This window comes from Hippocampus guttulatus, chromosome 16 (genome assembly GCF_054856545.1).
Source record: "Hippocampus guttulatus isolate MCC_2025c chromosome 16, RoL_Hgut_1.0, whole genome shotgun sequence".
NCBI classification, from domain to species: domain Eukaryota; kingdom Metazoa; phylum Chordata; class Actinopteri; order Syngnathiformes; family Syngnathidae; genus Hippocampus; species Hippocampus guttulatus.
In genome coordinates this window covers 5,483,987-5,500,723 of record NC_141276.1, presented here as the reverse complement: position 1 = coordinate 5,500,723, position 16,737 = coordinate 5,483,987, and the positions used below count along the sequence as shown (strand labels likewise).

The 16,737-nt window shown below is 46.0% G+C and overlaps 2 protein-coding genes across 13 annotated transcripts in view; one reads left to right on the top strand and one right to left on the bottom strand.

The window, feature by feature from the left end:
• The window catches only part of arhgap23a (Rho GTPase activating protein 23a), a 46,107-nt gene extending 32,633 nt beyond the window's left edge, over positions 1 to 13,474 (top strand). For 7 of the 12 annotated variants that reach the window (XM_086132247.1, XM_086132246.1, XM_086132241.1 and 4 more), the window contains 17 exons: positions 1,967 to 2,122; positions 3,488 to 3,599; positions 3,675 to 3,714; positions 4,336 to 4,473; positions 4,644 to 4,934; positions 5,621 to 5,682; positions 5,772 to 5,890; positions 5,984 to 6,102; positions 6,185 to 6,337; positions 6,909 to 6,987; positions 7,074 to 7,147; positions 7,224 to 7,313; positions 7,825 to 7,950; positions 8,032 to 8,073; positions 8,161 to 8,254; positions 9,809 to 9,840; positions 10,381 to 13,474. In XM_086132247.1, the coding sequence (XP_085988373.1) occupies positions 1,967 to 2,122; positions 3,488 to 3,599; positions 3,675 to 3,714; positions 4,336 to 4,473; positions 4,644 to 4,934; positions 5,621 to 5,682; positions 5,772 to 5,890; positions 5,984 to 6,102; positions 6,185 to 6,337; positions 6,909 to 6,987; positions 7,074 to 7,147; positions 7,224 to 7,313; positions 7,825 to 7,950; positions 8,032 to 8,073; positions 8,161 to 8,254; positions 9,809 to 9,840; positions 10,381 to 11,490 (2,837 nt within the window). In that variant the 3' untranslated portion in view covers positions 11,491 to 13,474. The remainder of the gene's footprint in view (positions 1 to 1,966; positions 2,123 to 3,487; positions 3,600 to 3,674; positions 3,715 to 4,335; positions 4,474 to 4,643; positions 4,935 to 5,620; positions 5,683 to 5,771; positions 5,891 to 5,983; positions 6,103 to 6,184; positions 6,338 to 6,908; positions 6,988 to 7,073; positions 7,148 to 7,223; positions 7,314 to 7,824; positions 7,951 to 8,031; positions 8,074 to 8,160; positions 8,255 to 9,808; positions 9,841 to 10,380) is intronic. The other 5 variants (XM_086132244.1, XM_086132249.1, XM_086132239.1 and 2 more) reach the window with 4 other exon arrangements.
• A 386-nt stretch (positions 13,475 to 13,860) lies between these two features.
• On the bottom strand, positions 13,861 to 16,529 carry hexim1 (HEXIM P-TEFb complex subunit 1). Its single transcript, XM_086132250.1, has one exon. It carries the CDS (start codon positions 16,245 to 16,247, stop codon positions 15,306 to 15,308), a length of 942 nt encoding a protein of 313 aa, XP_085988376.1. The 5' UTR covers positions 16,248 to 16,529; the 3' UTR covers positions 13,861 to 15,305.
• Positions 16,530 to 16,737: the final 208 nt, after the last annotated feature.

Genomic DNA, 16,737 nt, shown 5'->3' with positions numbered 1-16,737 from the left:
CACTGGTGTCACCAAACACGGGACCTGCTCAAAAACGATCAGAATCGATCCCAATCAGCTGACGTTCAAGCCAACTCTGGATGAGCCCCTCCTGACCTTGTCGAAAGTCATTTGAATTGGAAACGTCGACCAGGAGTCACTGCGACGACACACTTGAGCGCATTCTTGCTGACAGCGAAAACGCGCCAAGTCCCGCCACGTTTAACCGCCGTAAACTCAAAACGATTCCCCGTTGACACGCTTTTTGTGATCCGCCTCGCTTTGTGAACGACGGCGAGACGGAGATCTCACATTCAAGTGTTTTATTCCTCCTGTAGTGCGGAGACAAGCCGACAAGAGGAGGCACGTTCAACAGAAACGAGCGTTCCGGTGCAAATTAGCGGTGGGGTCTTGCAGCGCGGAACATTGCTCCGTCTTCAATGCAGCTATTGTCTTGCTGTGCAGAATAGAAGGGGGGCGGGGGGCCCTATTGGCTGGTTGTGCCGTTTTACTGGTCCTGCACTGGCAAGGTTGGCATCCATCAGTAATTTACGCGAATGCAGCAGCCAAGTCCTAATTACTGTCAAATTGGGTAAAAACACGTTCCAGGTTCTAAATATAAAATAGTCAAGTGAAAAGTATTATTGAGTGAGCGTGATCACGTGTTCTGACAGGACTGTCGTAAACTGAGCAGCGTAAAAAAAGGAGACGAAAGACAACTACCACACTTCGTGTTAACCCGAACTGGTGGATATGTGAATACGGGAAACACGGGGGTCTTTTTTGGAGAAACCTTGAATTTCCCGAACAAGGCACTCCAAACGAGTAGTTTCTATGTCAATGTTTCACGTCGGCAATTTTGGACTTCATCAAAACCGCAACGCTTCTATTGTTTTTACAATGTCAACAGGGAAAACTTGTTCACTGCTCAAGCCTTTTTTTTGGGATTGATGACACAATTATTACCAAGGGTTACATGCCGCACAGATCTCAATCTAACCCTGGGAAAATTCCGAAGCGTTTCTCCCCCAGGGTACGAAATCCAACGTCACCTGTCTTTGTTGGGAGACAACGTGGATTTTGCAAGTCTGTATGTTCCCTCGCAAGGGCCGCCCGCTTAATGACGGCCTTCCTTAAAGCCACAGCGCGGCTATTTCTGGGCCGCCCTGTAAACACAGCCGGATTCCTCATCCCCAGATTGGGATTTTTTTTTTTCTTATCCGCCTCTTGCACTCCACCGATGTGGACAACCTCGGTTTGCTGAGCTGTGCTGCCCTCTGTTGTTTCAACATGCAGCAGACTGGACTGGTTTTGTCAGTCAAATGTCCGGGTTGTGTGTGTGTGCGTGTGTGGTGGAATTGTCTCGGTTTAAACAATGCAAAAATGTGATGGTGTTATGTATTAGTGCCATCGTGTGCTACCGATAGTAGCCATGTCAGTAGTTTATTAGATGGCTGGTCAAAAGCCATCTTCAACGGGCAGCCTGAATTGGCATGTCTGGCATGAGTCAATGGCGCCCTCTACTGGTTACTGACAAGTAGTGATGAATCTGCTTTGTTTACAATCGCCGCTTTCACACTATCTTCATGGCAAATTGCATGAAAGCCGCAATCGTTGAGCCCTAGTACTGTAAATTAAGTTGAACTGACTTCAGACTATAAATTGTTGACATTTAAGGCAGTAATGTTTGCACAACAAAGTAAGCTGCTTTTTACTTCTCTCTTCAAGTTGGGGAACAACACAGGGTGCAATTAGTTCTGTAAACTCGTATTTACACCAAGTGTGCTGCGGCATGTTTGCATGTTGCATTCAGTGACACAGCAAGGAAGCCATAAACTCTTCCTCTTCAGAGCAAAATAAATTAAAATCCCCTTCCTCTTAATTCCTCTTGATCATTGGCTCCTCTCCCTCCTAACACCTAACCCATCTTCCTCCTCTTCCTCCTCCTTTCTTCCCGGCGCTCCATCTTTTCCCGACCTTCCCACAGATGAGCCCACCAGCCCCAGCGCCGACTTGCGCGCCCGCCACGTGCCGGCGTCCTCTGTGGTCTCCAGTGGCATGAGTTCAGCACCCGCCACGGTTGCCAGCCCCGCTTCCCCCACCTTCACCTTCCCCGCCACTAGGCTCTTCTCACATGACTGCAGTGAGTTTGCCCCCTCCCCTCCCCTCCCCCGGCCTCCCAACCCCGTCCCGTCCACGCCTTGCATCTGAAATGCGGCAAGTTTCTTTTCACGCAGAAGAAGCTTGTGTGATGTTTAAGGCACCTCTGCTGAGCTAGGCCAAAATACGTTTTCGTCAGCTTAACAGTTGAAGTCAAATCAAGTGATTTTCTTTTTCTGTTGAGCCCCGTGCAATTATTTTTGTTTGTTTGTTTGATTTGAGCAGTTTTATTTCTTTTTAAAGTGTGACCATGCCAAGAAGATACTAATTCTTGAGAGAAATTCTTTTTCACATGATGATAGGAGAGACATTGATTTGTCATTAACAAAGAAGAATGTTCCAGGAATTAGTCACTGCCTTGTAAGCATTTCGCTGGAACTGATATCCTCTAAGCACCTGTCAAGGTGAATAATGACACTGCGAGAGGTATTCAACAGACAATAAAAATAATGATTTTCCAGAAATTAGTCAGTGTATTCCAAGCGCATTTGAATAGTTACCGATACACATTGACCCCGACAATAAAATAACAACTTTCCAGGAATTATGAGATATCTTGCAAGAGTAAACCACACTTGAATGGAACCAGCGACACTGAACAATGAAAGAAGAATTTTCCTGGAATTAGTGAGCATCAATAATTTGCCACTCTCGAGTAGTTTTAACTCGACGTTGCTTAACTAGTTTAACAGCTTCGCTGTCGGAGAGGCATTCATTTGAAAATGCAAATGATTTTTAACGAATTAGTCAGTTTCCTGTAAGAATGTGCCATACTCAAAGAGTATGGCGCTATTAAGGGAGGTATTCATTTTCCATAAATAAGTCAGCATCCTGTGATTAAACCACACTTACTTTTGAAAGCAAAAAATAATAATAATAATTTCCAAGAATTAGTCAGGGTGTAGCTATTTATTTACTTATTTTGTAAGATACTGACTAAAGATACTGACTAAAATTACTTTATTTTATTTCATAGATTTATTTATTTATTTATTTATTTTTTGCATTCTGCATGCTTGCAACATAATTCTGGCGGCAGTTTTGCGTCTGCAAAGAAGCACTTTAAGATGCCCTGATATTTTGCAAGGTTCAAATGTCAGCGTTTAATAAGTAAACAAGTGAGACACGCAGACGGACACCCGGGGTCATCGCCACCCATCTTCCTGCTTGCTCGCTCACTCACCAACCCCATTGTCACCCAATCCGACACCGACGGTGCTTGGCATTACATCACCATTCTTTCTTTTCTCTTCCCCCCCCCCATCCATCTATCCTCCCTTTTTTCTTTTTCTTTCTTTTTTTCTGTCTTTTTTCCCCATCTCCACTGGTTCGTGCCATCGCTGGGCAGGCGCTATTAAATCGGGTCGCCGTTCCTCCTATCTTCTAGCCATCACCGCCGAGCGCTCCAAGTCCTGCGACGAGGGACTCAACGCCTTCCGGGACGACGGGCGAGTCTTCTCGTGAGTTCACGCGCACGCACTAAACCGCTCATTGGTCGAAAGTGATGTCATTCCACAGGCTTTGTTTTCCAACAGGAGGCTACCGAAGAGAGTCAAGAGCTTCTTCACTGATGGGGTAAGTGACATTACCGGTACTTTTTATGTGTTTTGAATACTCTTACCACACCAAAACCGTAAAAAAACCTGATCCTTTGGGAAAGTGTCTCCAAATGACTTGACCAGTGATGTGTTTTACAAATAATAAAAATAAAACACTGGATTGTGACATAGAAATGACAGCACAAGATTTTTTATTTCATTTGATTTATTTATTTATTTTTACCCGTGAAAGCACAATACGATATACCGTATTGGCCCAAATATAAGACGTTGTTTTTTGCATTGAAATAAGACTGAAAAAGTGGGGGTCATCTTATATTCGGGGTCTAAACATTATACCCATTCACGGCGCTAGATGGCGCCAGATATAATTGAAGCGAATGCTGAACTTGACTCCCCAGGCCAAAGTGAACCCCTGTCACAAAGAAGAAAAATAAAAATAGCGGTAAGAAAGAAAAGAGAAGAAAAAAATATTTTAATTTATTAAAATACAATTTTAACTTAGCCTGCCTTAAGAGGTTGAATTCAAAAGATTTGATTCGAAGTCGTGGCCCCATTACATTCAACTTGGTTGTGATCTAGCGCTGTCTGCTGCACAATCTGCCAAATGACACCAGTTTTCTTGTGTCTTTCTCAGTCTCTGGACAACCTGGGCACGGCAGAGGAGGTGCGCTCTAAACGTCACTCCACGTCCGAGTTGGGCAACATCACCTACAGCGACGTGCGGCTGGAAGGATGGCTGCACTTCAAGCAGATCCTCACAGAAAAGGGCAAGGTGAGCACAAGAAAGGACTTTTTTTTTTTTTAATGTTTAGTGTTATTTTTTTCATTGAGTCCGTTTTTTCCCCATCAGAATTCTGCACACAACACCACATAATGATGTCATGAGGATAAACAAAACTCTCTCTCTCCCTCTCTCTGTCTCTCTGTGTCTGTCTGTGGCAGAAGGTGGGCAGCGGCATGCGTCCGTGGAAGCGCGTGTTCTCGGTGCTGCGCTCGCAGTCGCTCTTCCTGTACAAGGACAAGCGCGAGGCGGTGCTGCGCGGCGCCGAGGACGAGCAACCCATCAGCATCCGCGGCTGCCTGGTGGACATCGCCTACAGCGAGACCAAGCGCAAGCACGCCCTCAGGCTCACCACGCAGGACTTCTGCGAGTACCTGCTGCAGGCCGAGGGCCAAGACCAAATGTTGGACTGGATCCAGGTCATCAGGGAGAACAGCAAGACGGACAGCGAGGTGGGCATCGGCGCCAGCACTGTCGTAAAAACTGCAGTGTGCTGGCGTCAAAATTGTATCGTCAGCATTTTTGTCAAGGTTTTTTTTTTGTAATAGAAATACATTGTTTTCAGAGCAATATTTAGTATTTTCTGGCAAAATGTGACTTTTTTTAAAATAAAATTTATCACGGGATGTCAAAATCTTTTCTTTTTTTTTTAAATGACAAATTTTTTCACGAGATACGTTCCTTTGAAAATGTAAAGGGATACTCACCCCACTACCAGACACTTGCTCCATCCCCTCACAAAGGTGTGAAAATGGCGCTTAAAGGGGGCGTTGCCTGGACCGCCATTGGGCTTAGTCCCGGGTTGGGCCAAGTCTGGCTGGATTGACCGCAGCATGACAAACTACAACCTAAATAATTTCTACACGACGACAAGTTCCGCTAAATAAACTCACCAAATGCTGTTCAAATAAATCACTCATTTGAACTGGTCTACAATATTTTATTGATAAATTCTGTCGCTTTAAGACAAGGTTGTTCTGTCACGAAAATGTCAAGTGGGGGTGGGGGGTGGGGGGTTATTGCACCATGTTATTTTCCAGGTACAATGCATTTTGTTGATTAGAAATGTTTCCATTTTCGGCGGAAGTGTATCATTTCGTAGCAATATGAGTCGTTCTCAAATGAGTATCTGTTGCAGGAGCTCGGCCTTTCCAGGCAGGCGCTGATCAATAAGAAACTGAATGACTACAGGAAGCAGAGGTGACGCACGGCAGGCTCGGGGTGGTTGCATTTCGACTGCAGCTTCTTGACTTCACTCCAAGTAATCGTGCCTTTGTCGCCCCCTGCAGCCCAACAGGCAGTAAACCCGACTCTTCGCCCAGGATGTCCCGCATGAAGCCTCCCTTCCTCCTCGCCAAGACTGAGAACGCTTTGGGTGCGCCGCGCTCCCCCAAACCAGATGGCAAAGGTCCGTCATCATCGATACATATCCGAAACATTGTATTGTCTTTTAGGAATTTGTTGTTTTTAAATTTGAATTGCATTCTCTTGTCATCCTCAGAAGAGAGCAGCCCCCCCAAGTCTCCGTGGGGAATCAACATCATGAAGAAGACCAAGAAAGCTGGACCGAAAGCCTTTGGTGTCAGGCTGGAGGACTGCCTGCCGGGTGTCAACAACAAGGTCGGTCCTCCCTCCGCTGTCTGTCCGTCCCTGCCAAGAAATGCTCACTTGACACTCATACGTTGATCCGGATGTGATCCAGTTCATCCCGCTGATCGTGGAGATCTGCTGTGGCCTGGTGGAGGACATGGGTCTGGAGTACACGGGCATCTACCGTGTGCCCGGTAACAACGCCATGGTATCGCTGCTACAGGAGCAACTCAACAAGGGCGTCGATATCAACCCGGCAGAGGAGGTCAGGAAGCCAGATGTTGTCAAATGGAGTCTTTTGTGGCAAAACGTGCTACGAGCTCAAAGTTTAATGACATGGCCGTATCGAACCGTATTTTGGTAAAAAGCTGTCATTGGGTGGTCGGGTATTTCTTTTTGTTAGATATGTTTGGCGGCACAGTGGTCGACTGGTGACCACATCTGCCTCACAGTGCAGAGGTGCAGGGTTCGATTCCGGCTCTGACCTTCCTGTGTGCATTTTGCATGTTCTCTCCGTTTCTGTGTGGGGGGGTTTTCCGGTTACTCTGGTTTCCTCCCGCATTCCAAAAACATGCATGGCAGGCTAATGAAACACTCTAAATTGTCCCTAGGTGTGATTGTGAGTGCGAATGGCTGTTCATCTATGCGTGCCCTGTGATTGGTTGGCAACCATTTCAGGGTGTACACCCCGCGTAGGCTCCAGCACACCCGCGGCCCTAATGAGGATAGGCGGATTAGAAAATGGATGGCTGGATGGATGTTTAAAATATGAGCCCATTCTTGGAATGCAAAAGCTGCACCGATTGACCCCTTGATGTTTCCTTTGTTGTGGACAGAAGTGGCAGGACCTCAACGTTGTCAGCAGCTTACTGAAATCTTTCTTCCGGAAGCTTCCGGAGCCTCTTTTCACCAACGGTGAGTCCTGCCTCTCTCTCTCTCCAACACACACACAAACTCACACACACACAAACTCACACTCTCCCTATGTGTCGCCTCTGCAGACAAGTACAACGATTTCATCGAGGCCAACAGAATGGAAGATGCGTCGGAGAGACTGAAGACCATGAAGAAGCTGGTACACCCAGTTCACGTCACACTGGTTTCAGATGGACTATTTGATCCGGAGTTATCATCACTTTCCCTGTGTGTAGATTCGAGACCTTCCAGATTATTACTACCACACGCTCAAATTCTTGGTGTGTCACTTGAAGACGGTGGCAGACCATTCCGATAAAAACAAGGTGGGTGATATAATAGATTTAAAAAAAAAAAAGAGGGATTTTTATGGCAATATTTTGTATTGGCATGAGAGCAATATATTCAGGGATGTCTTTGTGGGAAAATATTGTCTTTTTGCTAATGGTTCTCATATCATATTTGTGGCAGAATTTTGTTTCTGTAGCGGAATACTCAATTTATATTGGTAATTCTGAATTTTCTTTGACCATTTTTGTTTATTTTATTTTAACTCATTCGCTGTCATTTGACAATATACTTTTCTGGAACAATATCTACGTTTTATGGCAAATTTGAATTTTAATGGCCATATACAGCATTTTAAAAATAAAATACTGTTACAGTATTGTAAAATCAATTCTTTGATGATCAAATCTGGAGCTTTCACGGCAAAATATGGTCTATTCATGATAAACACGACTTTTGAATGGGTAAATATTTCCGCTTTGTGGCAAAGAATATAAACTAGTTACCACTTTGTAGAATTTCCGACTAAAAAATGTTTTGGGTGTCCAGATGGAGCCCCGTAACCTGGCTCTGGTGTTTGGGCCAACGCTGGTGCGCACTTCCGAGGACAACATGAAGGACATGGTCACACACATGCCAGATCGCTACAAGATAGTGGAGACGCTCATACAGCATGTGAGTGCGCAATCACACACGCACATACACACGCATCCAATGTAATCATGACAAAATAAATGTTTTCTGTCGTTCCCGCAGTACCTCTGGTTTTTCAGCGAGGAGCCAGACAAGGACGAAAAGGTTTGTAACTAGCAAATCTCAGCATATTAATAATAATAACACCAAAAGCAGTACAAAGAAGAATCATGTATCCATTTTTTTATACAGACGCCAGTGGACACTGAGGACGTGCAGCCCGTCCCTAACATCGACCACCTGCTTTCCAACATCGGGCGGACGGCTTTGCTCGGGGACGCCTCAGGTGAGCACCGCCGCTAACTGCTAGCACACTAACGCTGGCCTAGCTGTAGCCGTGCGCATGCTAACGCTGCGCCGCAAGCAGAAAGGAGGTAAACAGTGGACTGGAAACAGGCCTCATTAATTAAGCAAACTAAACAACAAATAAGCGTCTCATCTCAAATAAGAGCTTCGTGTTCACTTCAAGTAACAAAATACTGTCGGGGGCCTCTCTTAGCTGCACAATGACATTTTTTGCCACCTGTATTTGATTTGTGGATGGATGGCTCTTCTTCAAAATAATATTTGAATTGTTTTCTGCCCAATACTTACCATGGTGTTTTTTTAATCTTTCACATAAGTAATACACATCGTAAACTAAACGAATATAAAGATTAAAAAAAGCCACCCTGAAAACGAATTGTAGCGAACAAAATTTCAGGAAAACAAAACTCAAAATGAAATAAAAACTCACCATAATACAAACGCAAAAACTATATGAACACTTTCTGTGACGCAGACATGGCATCTGTAGAGCTGCCATTGAAGTGAGCATTTTATTTCTGGAAAAACGATCACAGTTTTGTCATACTAGTAATGCACGTTCATCTGTTTATAGTCAGAATTCCCTCCCTCCTTTCCATTGGCGCAGCAGCGTGTTGCAGGAGAACTGAAGTCGGTCGGTTAGCATTTAGCTTTCGGTGCACTTTCCCCCCCCCCTGTCCTCTCTGCTTTGGATTTCTCTCTGCACGTCGCTCATCTTGTGACTTTCACTCTGCTTCACTCTCTTAGCTGAGCCTGTGGAGCAACCTCTCCGGTAGGACGCCAACACGTGTGTGTGTGCGTGTGTGTGCGTGTGTGTGTGTGTGTGTGTGTGTGTGTGTGTGTGTGTGTGTGAGACATAATGTTTTTGGGGTTTTTTATGCGTGTGTGTCTTGTTTGTGTGCGTGTCATGGTGACAATGCGACTTTCTCCCCCTATTTGCAACCAGAGGTTTGTCAGAGTACACTGCCTAAACGCTCAACTAGTGTGTGTGTGTGTGTGTGTGTGTGTGTGTGTGTGTGCGTGTGTGTGTCATTGTGAAATGCGACATTTCTGCCACGATAAAAGCCAGAGGTGTTTGCGAGAGCATCTCGCCTTCGCTGTCCCATGTTAATGTTTGTGTGTGTGTGTGTTTTGTAATTGCTACGTTGCTGTGTCAGCGACTGCAACTTTTGATGATTCCTTGTGGTGTTTTCCTTTGTATTAATATCCTCTTTCCCATCGGATGATTTGTGTATCCTCCTCCCGTGTGCGTGTGTGTGTCAAGTCAAGAGGGCACAGAGGAAGTCAGACTTGGTGTGGTGTCTTTTTTTTTGTTTGTTTGTTTTTTTTAGTTGAGAGTTTCAAATTGCTTTGCTGCCCTCTATTGGTGGGTGGCTGTAACTGACAGACACTTGCCTGGGTCAACCCCCACCTTCCATTTTGACGACATCATCTGTATCCAGTTTATGAACACCAAGTGTCTCTGTGCTTTCCTTGCAAACCTTTTTATTTTTTTTTAGCTGTGTCACTAATTGTCATCTTCATTTCCGTTCAGACTCCACCAACAGTGACTCCGCGAAATCCAAGGTAAATAATCAGAACGAATATGCCGGCTCCTCTCCCCAGTTATTCATGCTAGCTAGCTAGCCGCCAGTTTTCATGGTCAAAATACATTTATTGACGATAAATAATTCAGAGTTAAAAAAAAAAGTGACGCACAATGTTTTTTTTTCCAACAATTTCATGTGACCACTTGTTCCACCAGTTATTCACGATGACCACATGGCGCCCTCAAAATAAACGGATTGTCGAGAAATAATCCACAAAGTAAAAAAAAAAAAAATCTACATGTTTGGTCATGCACAGATGTCATATATTTGTCGCTGCTTTTGCCCGTTATTCATAATAATTGCTGCTTTGCCTGTAAGAAATAAACACACCAACTCTAAATAATCCACAAAACATCCCCAATAACATGGCTAGAAATAATCCACAGAGTTGAAAAAAGGCCACGGCCTGGAGCATGATTATAAACTTTTGCAACAGAAACGAGCGCGACCAGAAAGAATCCACAAAATCAGGAGTGTTGCAGTAATCCGGTGGTGTCTTGCCCGTCATGTCCTTCAGGGCTCCTGGGGGTCCAAGAAAGACCTCACAGCCAAGGACTTTCTGACTCTGTCCATCATGTCGGCGGTGACGGGACGCAAGCGCCGCAAGCGTCACAACGCTCGGCGGGTGGGCAGCAGCACCGATGACGACTCGGAGCACGAGGCTGTCAAGGCGGAGGAGGGGGAGGAAGAGGAGGAAGAGGAAGAGGCGGGAAGCGGCAGCGCTCCTCAGGAGGAGGACGATGACGAAGACGAGGAGAAAGAGGAAGTTAAAGAAGAGGAGCTGGAGGCGGCGGCGGCGAAATGCGGCAAGGAGGAAGAGGAGGCGGGAGGAAGGTCGGACGCCCGCTCCATCGTGTCGGGCTACTCGACGCTGTCCACTTTGGGCCGCAGCCTGGGGGCGGAGGATGCCGACGACGAGCACAGCGAGCTGGTGAGCGAGACGGACAACGAGAGCGGTTTCGCCTCGCGGGAACGTCCCGGGAAGCCCACGCCGCCGCCTCTGCCTCCCAAACCCTCGTTTGGTGCGGCGGAGAGGGTTGCCGGCGACGACGGTGGCGGGGCGCGCTCCACCACGCCGTCGTCCACGTCTTCGTCGCACAGGCTGCACTCGCGGCCGAACTTCAACTCGCATAAGCTCATCCAATGCGACACCCTCGCGCGCAAGAAGATGAAAGCTCGCTCGCTGGACCTGCTGGAGATCGCCGCCGCGGACACCGGCCCCGGAGACGACGACACGCCCAGGACAAGGAGCCACACGTCATCAGGGAGCAGCCAGGAGAATCTGCGCATATCCCGGGCGAGGTTGACGGCCCCGCCCCCTCCCAGTGAGGCGGCGTCCTTCTCCCCCGCCGGCAAGTCCCTGCGCGCGCGGCTGCTGGGCTCGGCCGACGACCTGCGCAGCGTGGGCATGCGCAAGCCGCTATCGCCCGAGAGCCGCCGCAAGAGGCGCGCCTGGCGCCGACACACGGTGGTGGCGTCGCCCACCGAGGCGCCGAGCGACAAGCGGCCGCCGCTGGCCGCCGCAGAGTTTCCGCTCTCGCCCGTCAGCCGCAAAGAAGACGACGGCGTCCAACGAGGGTCTTCTGGCCATCAGGCGCCCACGTCCAGGTTTCACCAGTACCTTTGAGTGGCAGCGAGCGGGGCGACGATGCTCCTGGAATTAGAAAAAAACCTGACGTGGAAGCGGCCGGGAGAATTTTTGTCCAATCGGGGCAAGACTGGATCATCCACTGAGGTGCAGCGTGAGAGTGCGTTCCCACTCGTTCGCATCACAACCAAAACATCACCACCGTGGGGCAATGATAGCAACAAGTGAGCGTCTTTTGGACGGTGGCCCGTGATTGACAACTGCTGATGCCGCGCAATTTGCTCATCCACGAAAAGATGAAGGGCAATAAAATCCAAGCTGAGACCTCCCTGCCGCCGCCCTGTGTGCCTCTGTCCCTCCAAGGGGCCGACGCGTTGTCAGGAAGCAACCGGGAGACTCTCGGCCTATCCCGGCCCTGCTCAGGCTGCCCCACGCCCAGCTGCGGGTCAGCGCACTGGCTTGTTTTAGTTGTTTTTTAATTCTAAATCCATTGCCAAAGCTTTCTCATTGTGTTACTTCATGTAATTGTGTATTTTGTAGGGTGGAGACACACTCTGACCTCATCATCACCACCCCCCTCCACTGCGCAAAAGTTTTGGGTCGCCACGAGACTTGTGTTTAATACCAGACGGACATTTGAATTTGTTTGGAGTTGATGAGACAAAATGACCACCAGTCTCGTTGAGATTCACTCTCAAAACCTCACGTATTGATGCAAGTAATGTGATATCGAATCGTTTCATCCAACAAGAAAGGTCCTTTCGTTGCCATTTTAGCATTTACAAAATGTTTTTATTGCATCGCCAATGTGTCTGACAAAAAAAAAAAAACAACAACAACAACAAAAAAGACGACACCATCACACGTTATGTGTTAGCATTAACCGCGCAGAAGCAGTCTTAATTTAAGGCAGCATTTCTGGATTGTTTGAAAAACACAGTGTAACTGTCTTTGTTTTATGTTTACTTTGACAGTTAACTTCAACTGGGAATGGTCTGAAACAGCTTGAAGCCTGTTTTTTTTCCCCCTTTCTTTTCAAGAATTGTTCACTATTTGCCAAACTGCTGCTTGTAGTGAAGTGAGTGGACTTCAGTTCTCTGCCACTGCCCAGCACTCTTATCTCAAGGCACCGCTTACTTATGTTTGAACATTAACACTGTGCTTAAATATAGGGACATTTTAAGAAACGAGAGGAAAAAAAACGCATTTGAAGGATGACTATTCTAATGCGCTCAGCTTTGATGGTGGCCCAAGCCTTTTGCTCAGGATCCCCATTGTCTTTTCCGGCACACATTTTCCCCGGGAAACGGTGGTGCTTTTTTTTGTTTGTTTGTTTTTGTTGGGTGAGAGGAAAAAAAATGTCAAAACTTGTCATGTGATCACGGTTGGCTTCTTTTCCCCCGGTTTTTGTGTTGTAACATTTGTACAAAGCCGTATTAAGTTGTACATATGAAAGTTTTCTTTTTAACCTTAATAATAATAATACTCCTTTTTTTTAATGGTTTACAAACATTTCCTTCTCCAGACGCTACTTGAAACGTTCCCTTAATATATTGTTTGTATAAACAGTATTATATGTATTTTTTGTATTGTGACGTCGCAGCTTACCAAGGCCTTTTTTGTGTCGGGATAGTCGCTCGTCTTAGGTTTTAGGTCAAAGCTTCTTTGTAACTTCCTGGTCACGTGACTTCAAACCTCACAACTTCTTTGCGTTCAAATAAGTGCCTCCTTTCTGGAATGTTCCGCAGTGCCATGCTGGCTTCTTGTCCCCTCCTCCTTCCCCGGCTCGGTTCCAAAGACGTGTTCAATGAATTCATAAGGGAAAAAATTTAAAAAAAAAGACAAAGAAAAAGCACACCATGCACTCTCCCTTGTGGTGTAAACTAAAAGGTGTCGCTCATGTTTTTGTACATAGTATGTAACATATTGTCCCTCTTGTGTGTACATTTTTGGAATGGCTTATGAGTATAACTCTGCTTAGCTTATTATATATGATGTAAATAAACATAAGTATGTTTCAAAACATCAGTTTTATTGTTTGAATCTCTAAGTAGCGCCCTCCAGTGGACCAAAAGTGAGTTATCATCCAATTTGAAAATTAAAACTGCTAACAGTGACGCATGGACTCACAAAAATGGGCACCTTCCTGTTCTGTTTTAGGAATGTGTCATCTTGAGTAGTTATTTCATTTAGGCACAATCTAAACAATTAGGGATTTTTCCTTTTCATACCACGGGGCTCTGTCCACACTTGCAAAAAAAAGAAAAGAAAAAAAGAATTTTTAAGAGATGATTCTTTTGTCAAAAAATAAACAGCTATTCCAGGAGGTCCTTCACATTTTAATATTAAGTCAATGTGTGTACGGGTTGTAAAAACCTGTTAAATAGTGAATACACACCAGCACACAAATGTGTTATTTTGTAACATTTTTATTGAACAGCTGTTATCACACCCACAAACTGTTAAAATGTTAAACAATGGACGTAACTGGCCTGATTGCTTGTCATTTCTTGCTGTTGTAATGGACAGAATGCAACACAATGTTTAACAAACAAAAAAAATTTGACAGGAAAACATTTGAACTACAGACTGGAAAAAAAGTTGTTTTTGTAATGTCAAAAAAATGTGTTTTATAACTACTGTATTGGCCCGAATATAAGACGGTGTTTTTTGCATTGAAATAAGACTGAAAAAGTGGGGGTCGTCTTATATTCTGGGTCTGGACATTATACCTATCACGACGCTAGATGGCGCCAGATATAATTGAAGCGAATGCTGAACTTGACTCCCCAGGCTAAAGTGAACCCCTGTCACGAAGAATAAAAATAAAAATTGTGGTAGCACGAAGAAGAAAAATAAAAATAGCGGTGAGAAAGAAAAGAGAAGAAAATAATAGAAGAGATCACAGAAAATGGATAAACGTAGCGACAATCTGGAGAAAAGTGGGTCGAAGATGGGCCAGGTTAACCGGCAGCTGAGGAGAAGTTATGATGGAATTTACATTTCAAAAACCAGAAGCCATTCATTTACGAATGTGATTGCACTTCAGTTTACATATTTAAATGTTCAGATATGATTTGAATGAGGCAAAACAACATGCTTTTTCTGTCAAATATATTGTTAGAATCATTTGTTTCAGATGTACTGGAATTATTTTCTGTATAAAAATTAATTTGGTGTTCAAAAAGGCTTTTTTCAAACTTGAGTCTTGAAAAAGAGGGGGTCGTCTTATAACCAGGGGCGTCTTATATTCTGGCCAATACGGTATATTTCTTCAGGCCAAATACCAACATTTTATTAAGCCCAGATAGAAAAAAAGTAGTTTATACACTGACATTTTATTGTTGACAAAATGACAAATGTTGACCAAAAAAAAAAAAAAAAGTCCAAATATGAAAGCGATTTTACATGGACATTTCTAACTCAGGCTACATGTTGACACAAAATTGGATTGGATTGGATACAACTTTGTCAAATGTGGCTGCTGTATGTGTAACAACAAAATTAAGTCCGTATAGAAAAAAAAAGTAGTTTTATTGACTTTGATGCCGCCTGTCAAATGTTGACAATAAAAAAAAGCTGCTTTTGGAAAAAAACGTTTTATGTTGACTTTTGTTTTATAGCTCTGTCCAAAAGTTGAAAAAAAACTTTTGTATTGATTTTTCTTTTCTTTTAAACCTTAGGTCGAATGTTGCCATAAAGGCCGAGATAAGAAAAAGTTGTTTTGTATTGATTTTTTTTTTTTAAACCTCTGGACAAATAGTAACCCCCCCCCCCCCCCCAAAAAAAAAGTTCAGATAGGAATAAGTTGTTGTGTTCTTATTACCTTGTTGTGAACAGTTTGTTGAGCGTCCCTAATTGTCATTGACGGGTTGGCTCCGGAGCAGGAGCTCTGTATTTTGGGCCTTCAGTCTTTCAAGCTCCCGCTCCAGTTCCCGGAGGCGCGCCAGGGGCTCCTCCACGCTCATGCCGCCTCCGGGCTCTACGGCAGCGCGCCTCAGCCGGTTGTTCTCCTCCTCCAGGCGGGACATGCACTTCTCCAGCTCCAGGTACTCTCTCACCAGCTCCTGCTTGGTCATGTTCTGCAGACTTTCGACGTGGTACATCTCGTAGGTCTCGGAAAAGTCCCGCTGGAGAAACTCCCCGCCGGCGTTGCCAGGCCTCCCGATGCCGTCGCTGCTTCCCCCGCCTCCTCCTCCGCCGCCTCCGCTCCCGTCGTCATCGTCCTCGTCGTCGTGCTCGAAAAGGTCCTCCTCGCTTCCAGTGTCGTCCGGCCGCCGCGCCTCTGTGTTGAGATCCGGCTCCTCGCGGTCGTGCTCGTCCATGAGGAATTGGGTTGTGTTGTACGGAGCCACCGGGAGCCCCTTTGCGAACATCTCCTCGCGCAGGCGGGACGCCCGGGCGGTCTCTCGCTCGTCCAGCGCCTTCCGCTCCTCCCACGAAAGTTTGTAGTAGGGCTTCCAGTGGCGCTTCTTTTTGGCGGCGCGGCGCCGGTGCCGTTTCCTTCCCAGGCGTGCGTCCACTACGAGGCCGGTGTCCGAGTCAACTTGGAGTACCCCGGTGGACGGCGGAGCGTCCCCGGCGTTGGGGGACTCGTTTCCGGGACACTCCCCCCTCAACTTGTTGGTGTTGACATCCTGGTAGTATTTGCCGCTCCTCTGACGCCCTCTGTCGCCGTTATGCGGCGGTGCAGTAGGGTTGCTGGCTGGGAGATGCTTGGAGCCACCGCCGCTGCTCCCACCTGATGGGCTGGCCGAACTTTTCAGGTGGTCGGTCTGCTCCGCTGGTTCTGTCATGGTGATGCTCTTCTTATCTTTCTTCTAGTTTTTCAACGCATTTTAAAACCCCTTCCTATTATGATTTAAACTAAAAAGTTTGTCAAATAAGAGTTTCGCCACAAATTAACAAATATCCACAAGGAGTAAATAACCCCTCGCCCCCGAAAAAAATAAGTTCAGAGATAAAAAAAAAAAGTGTCAAACTAATGACTGAACGACACTCCTCTGAGGGTTTGACACTGTTAACCGTTTCAACGCTGTCACAGCCCCGCGTCCGCCCGAAGACAAGGTCCCGCCGTCACAACAGCGTCCAGTATCTGTTCCAGTGGAGGGAGCTCGCATTTATATACGCGCTCCGCCTCCAGCCGCGCGCACACTGCCGCTTGCTTCTGCCGAGGGATTATGGGATACGAAGTTCGAGTCGCCGCTAATTTCTCTCAAAGCGGCTCAATTTTGAACTACAGCGTCCACAAGGCTCGGAAAAATGACGAGCCTGACAGCCAATCGG

Coding starts and splice junctions, on each gene's coding strand:
- hexim1 (XM_086132250.1), bottom strand. CDS start 16,247: ATGACAGAACCAGCGGAGCAGACCGACCACCTGAAAAGTTCGGCCAGC.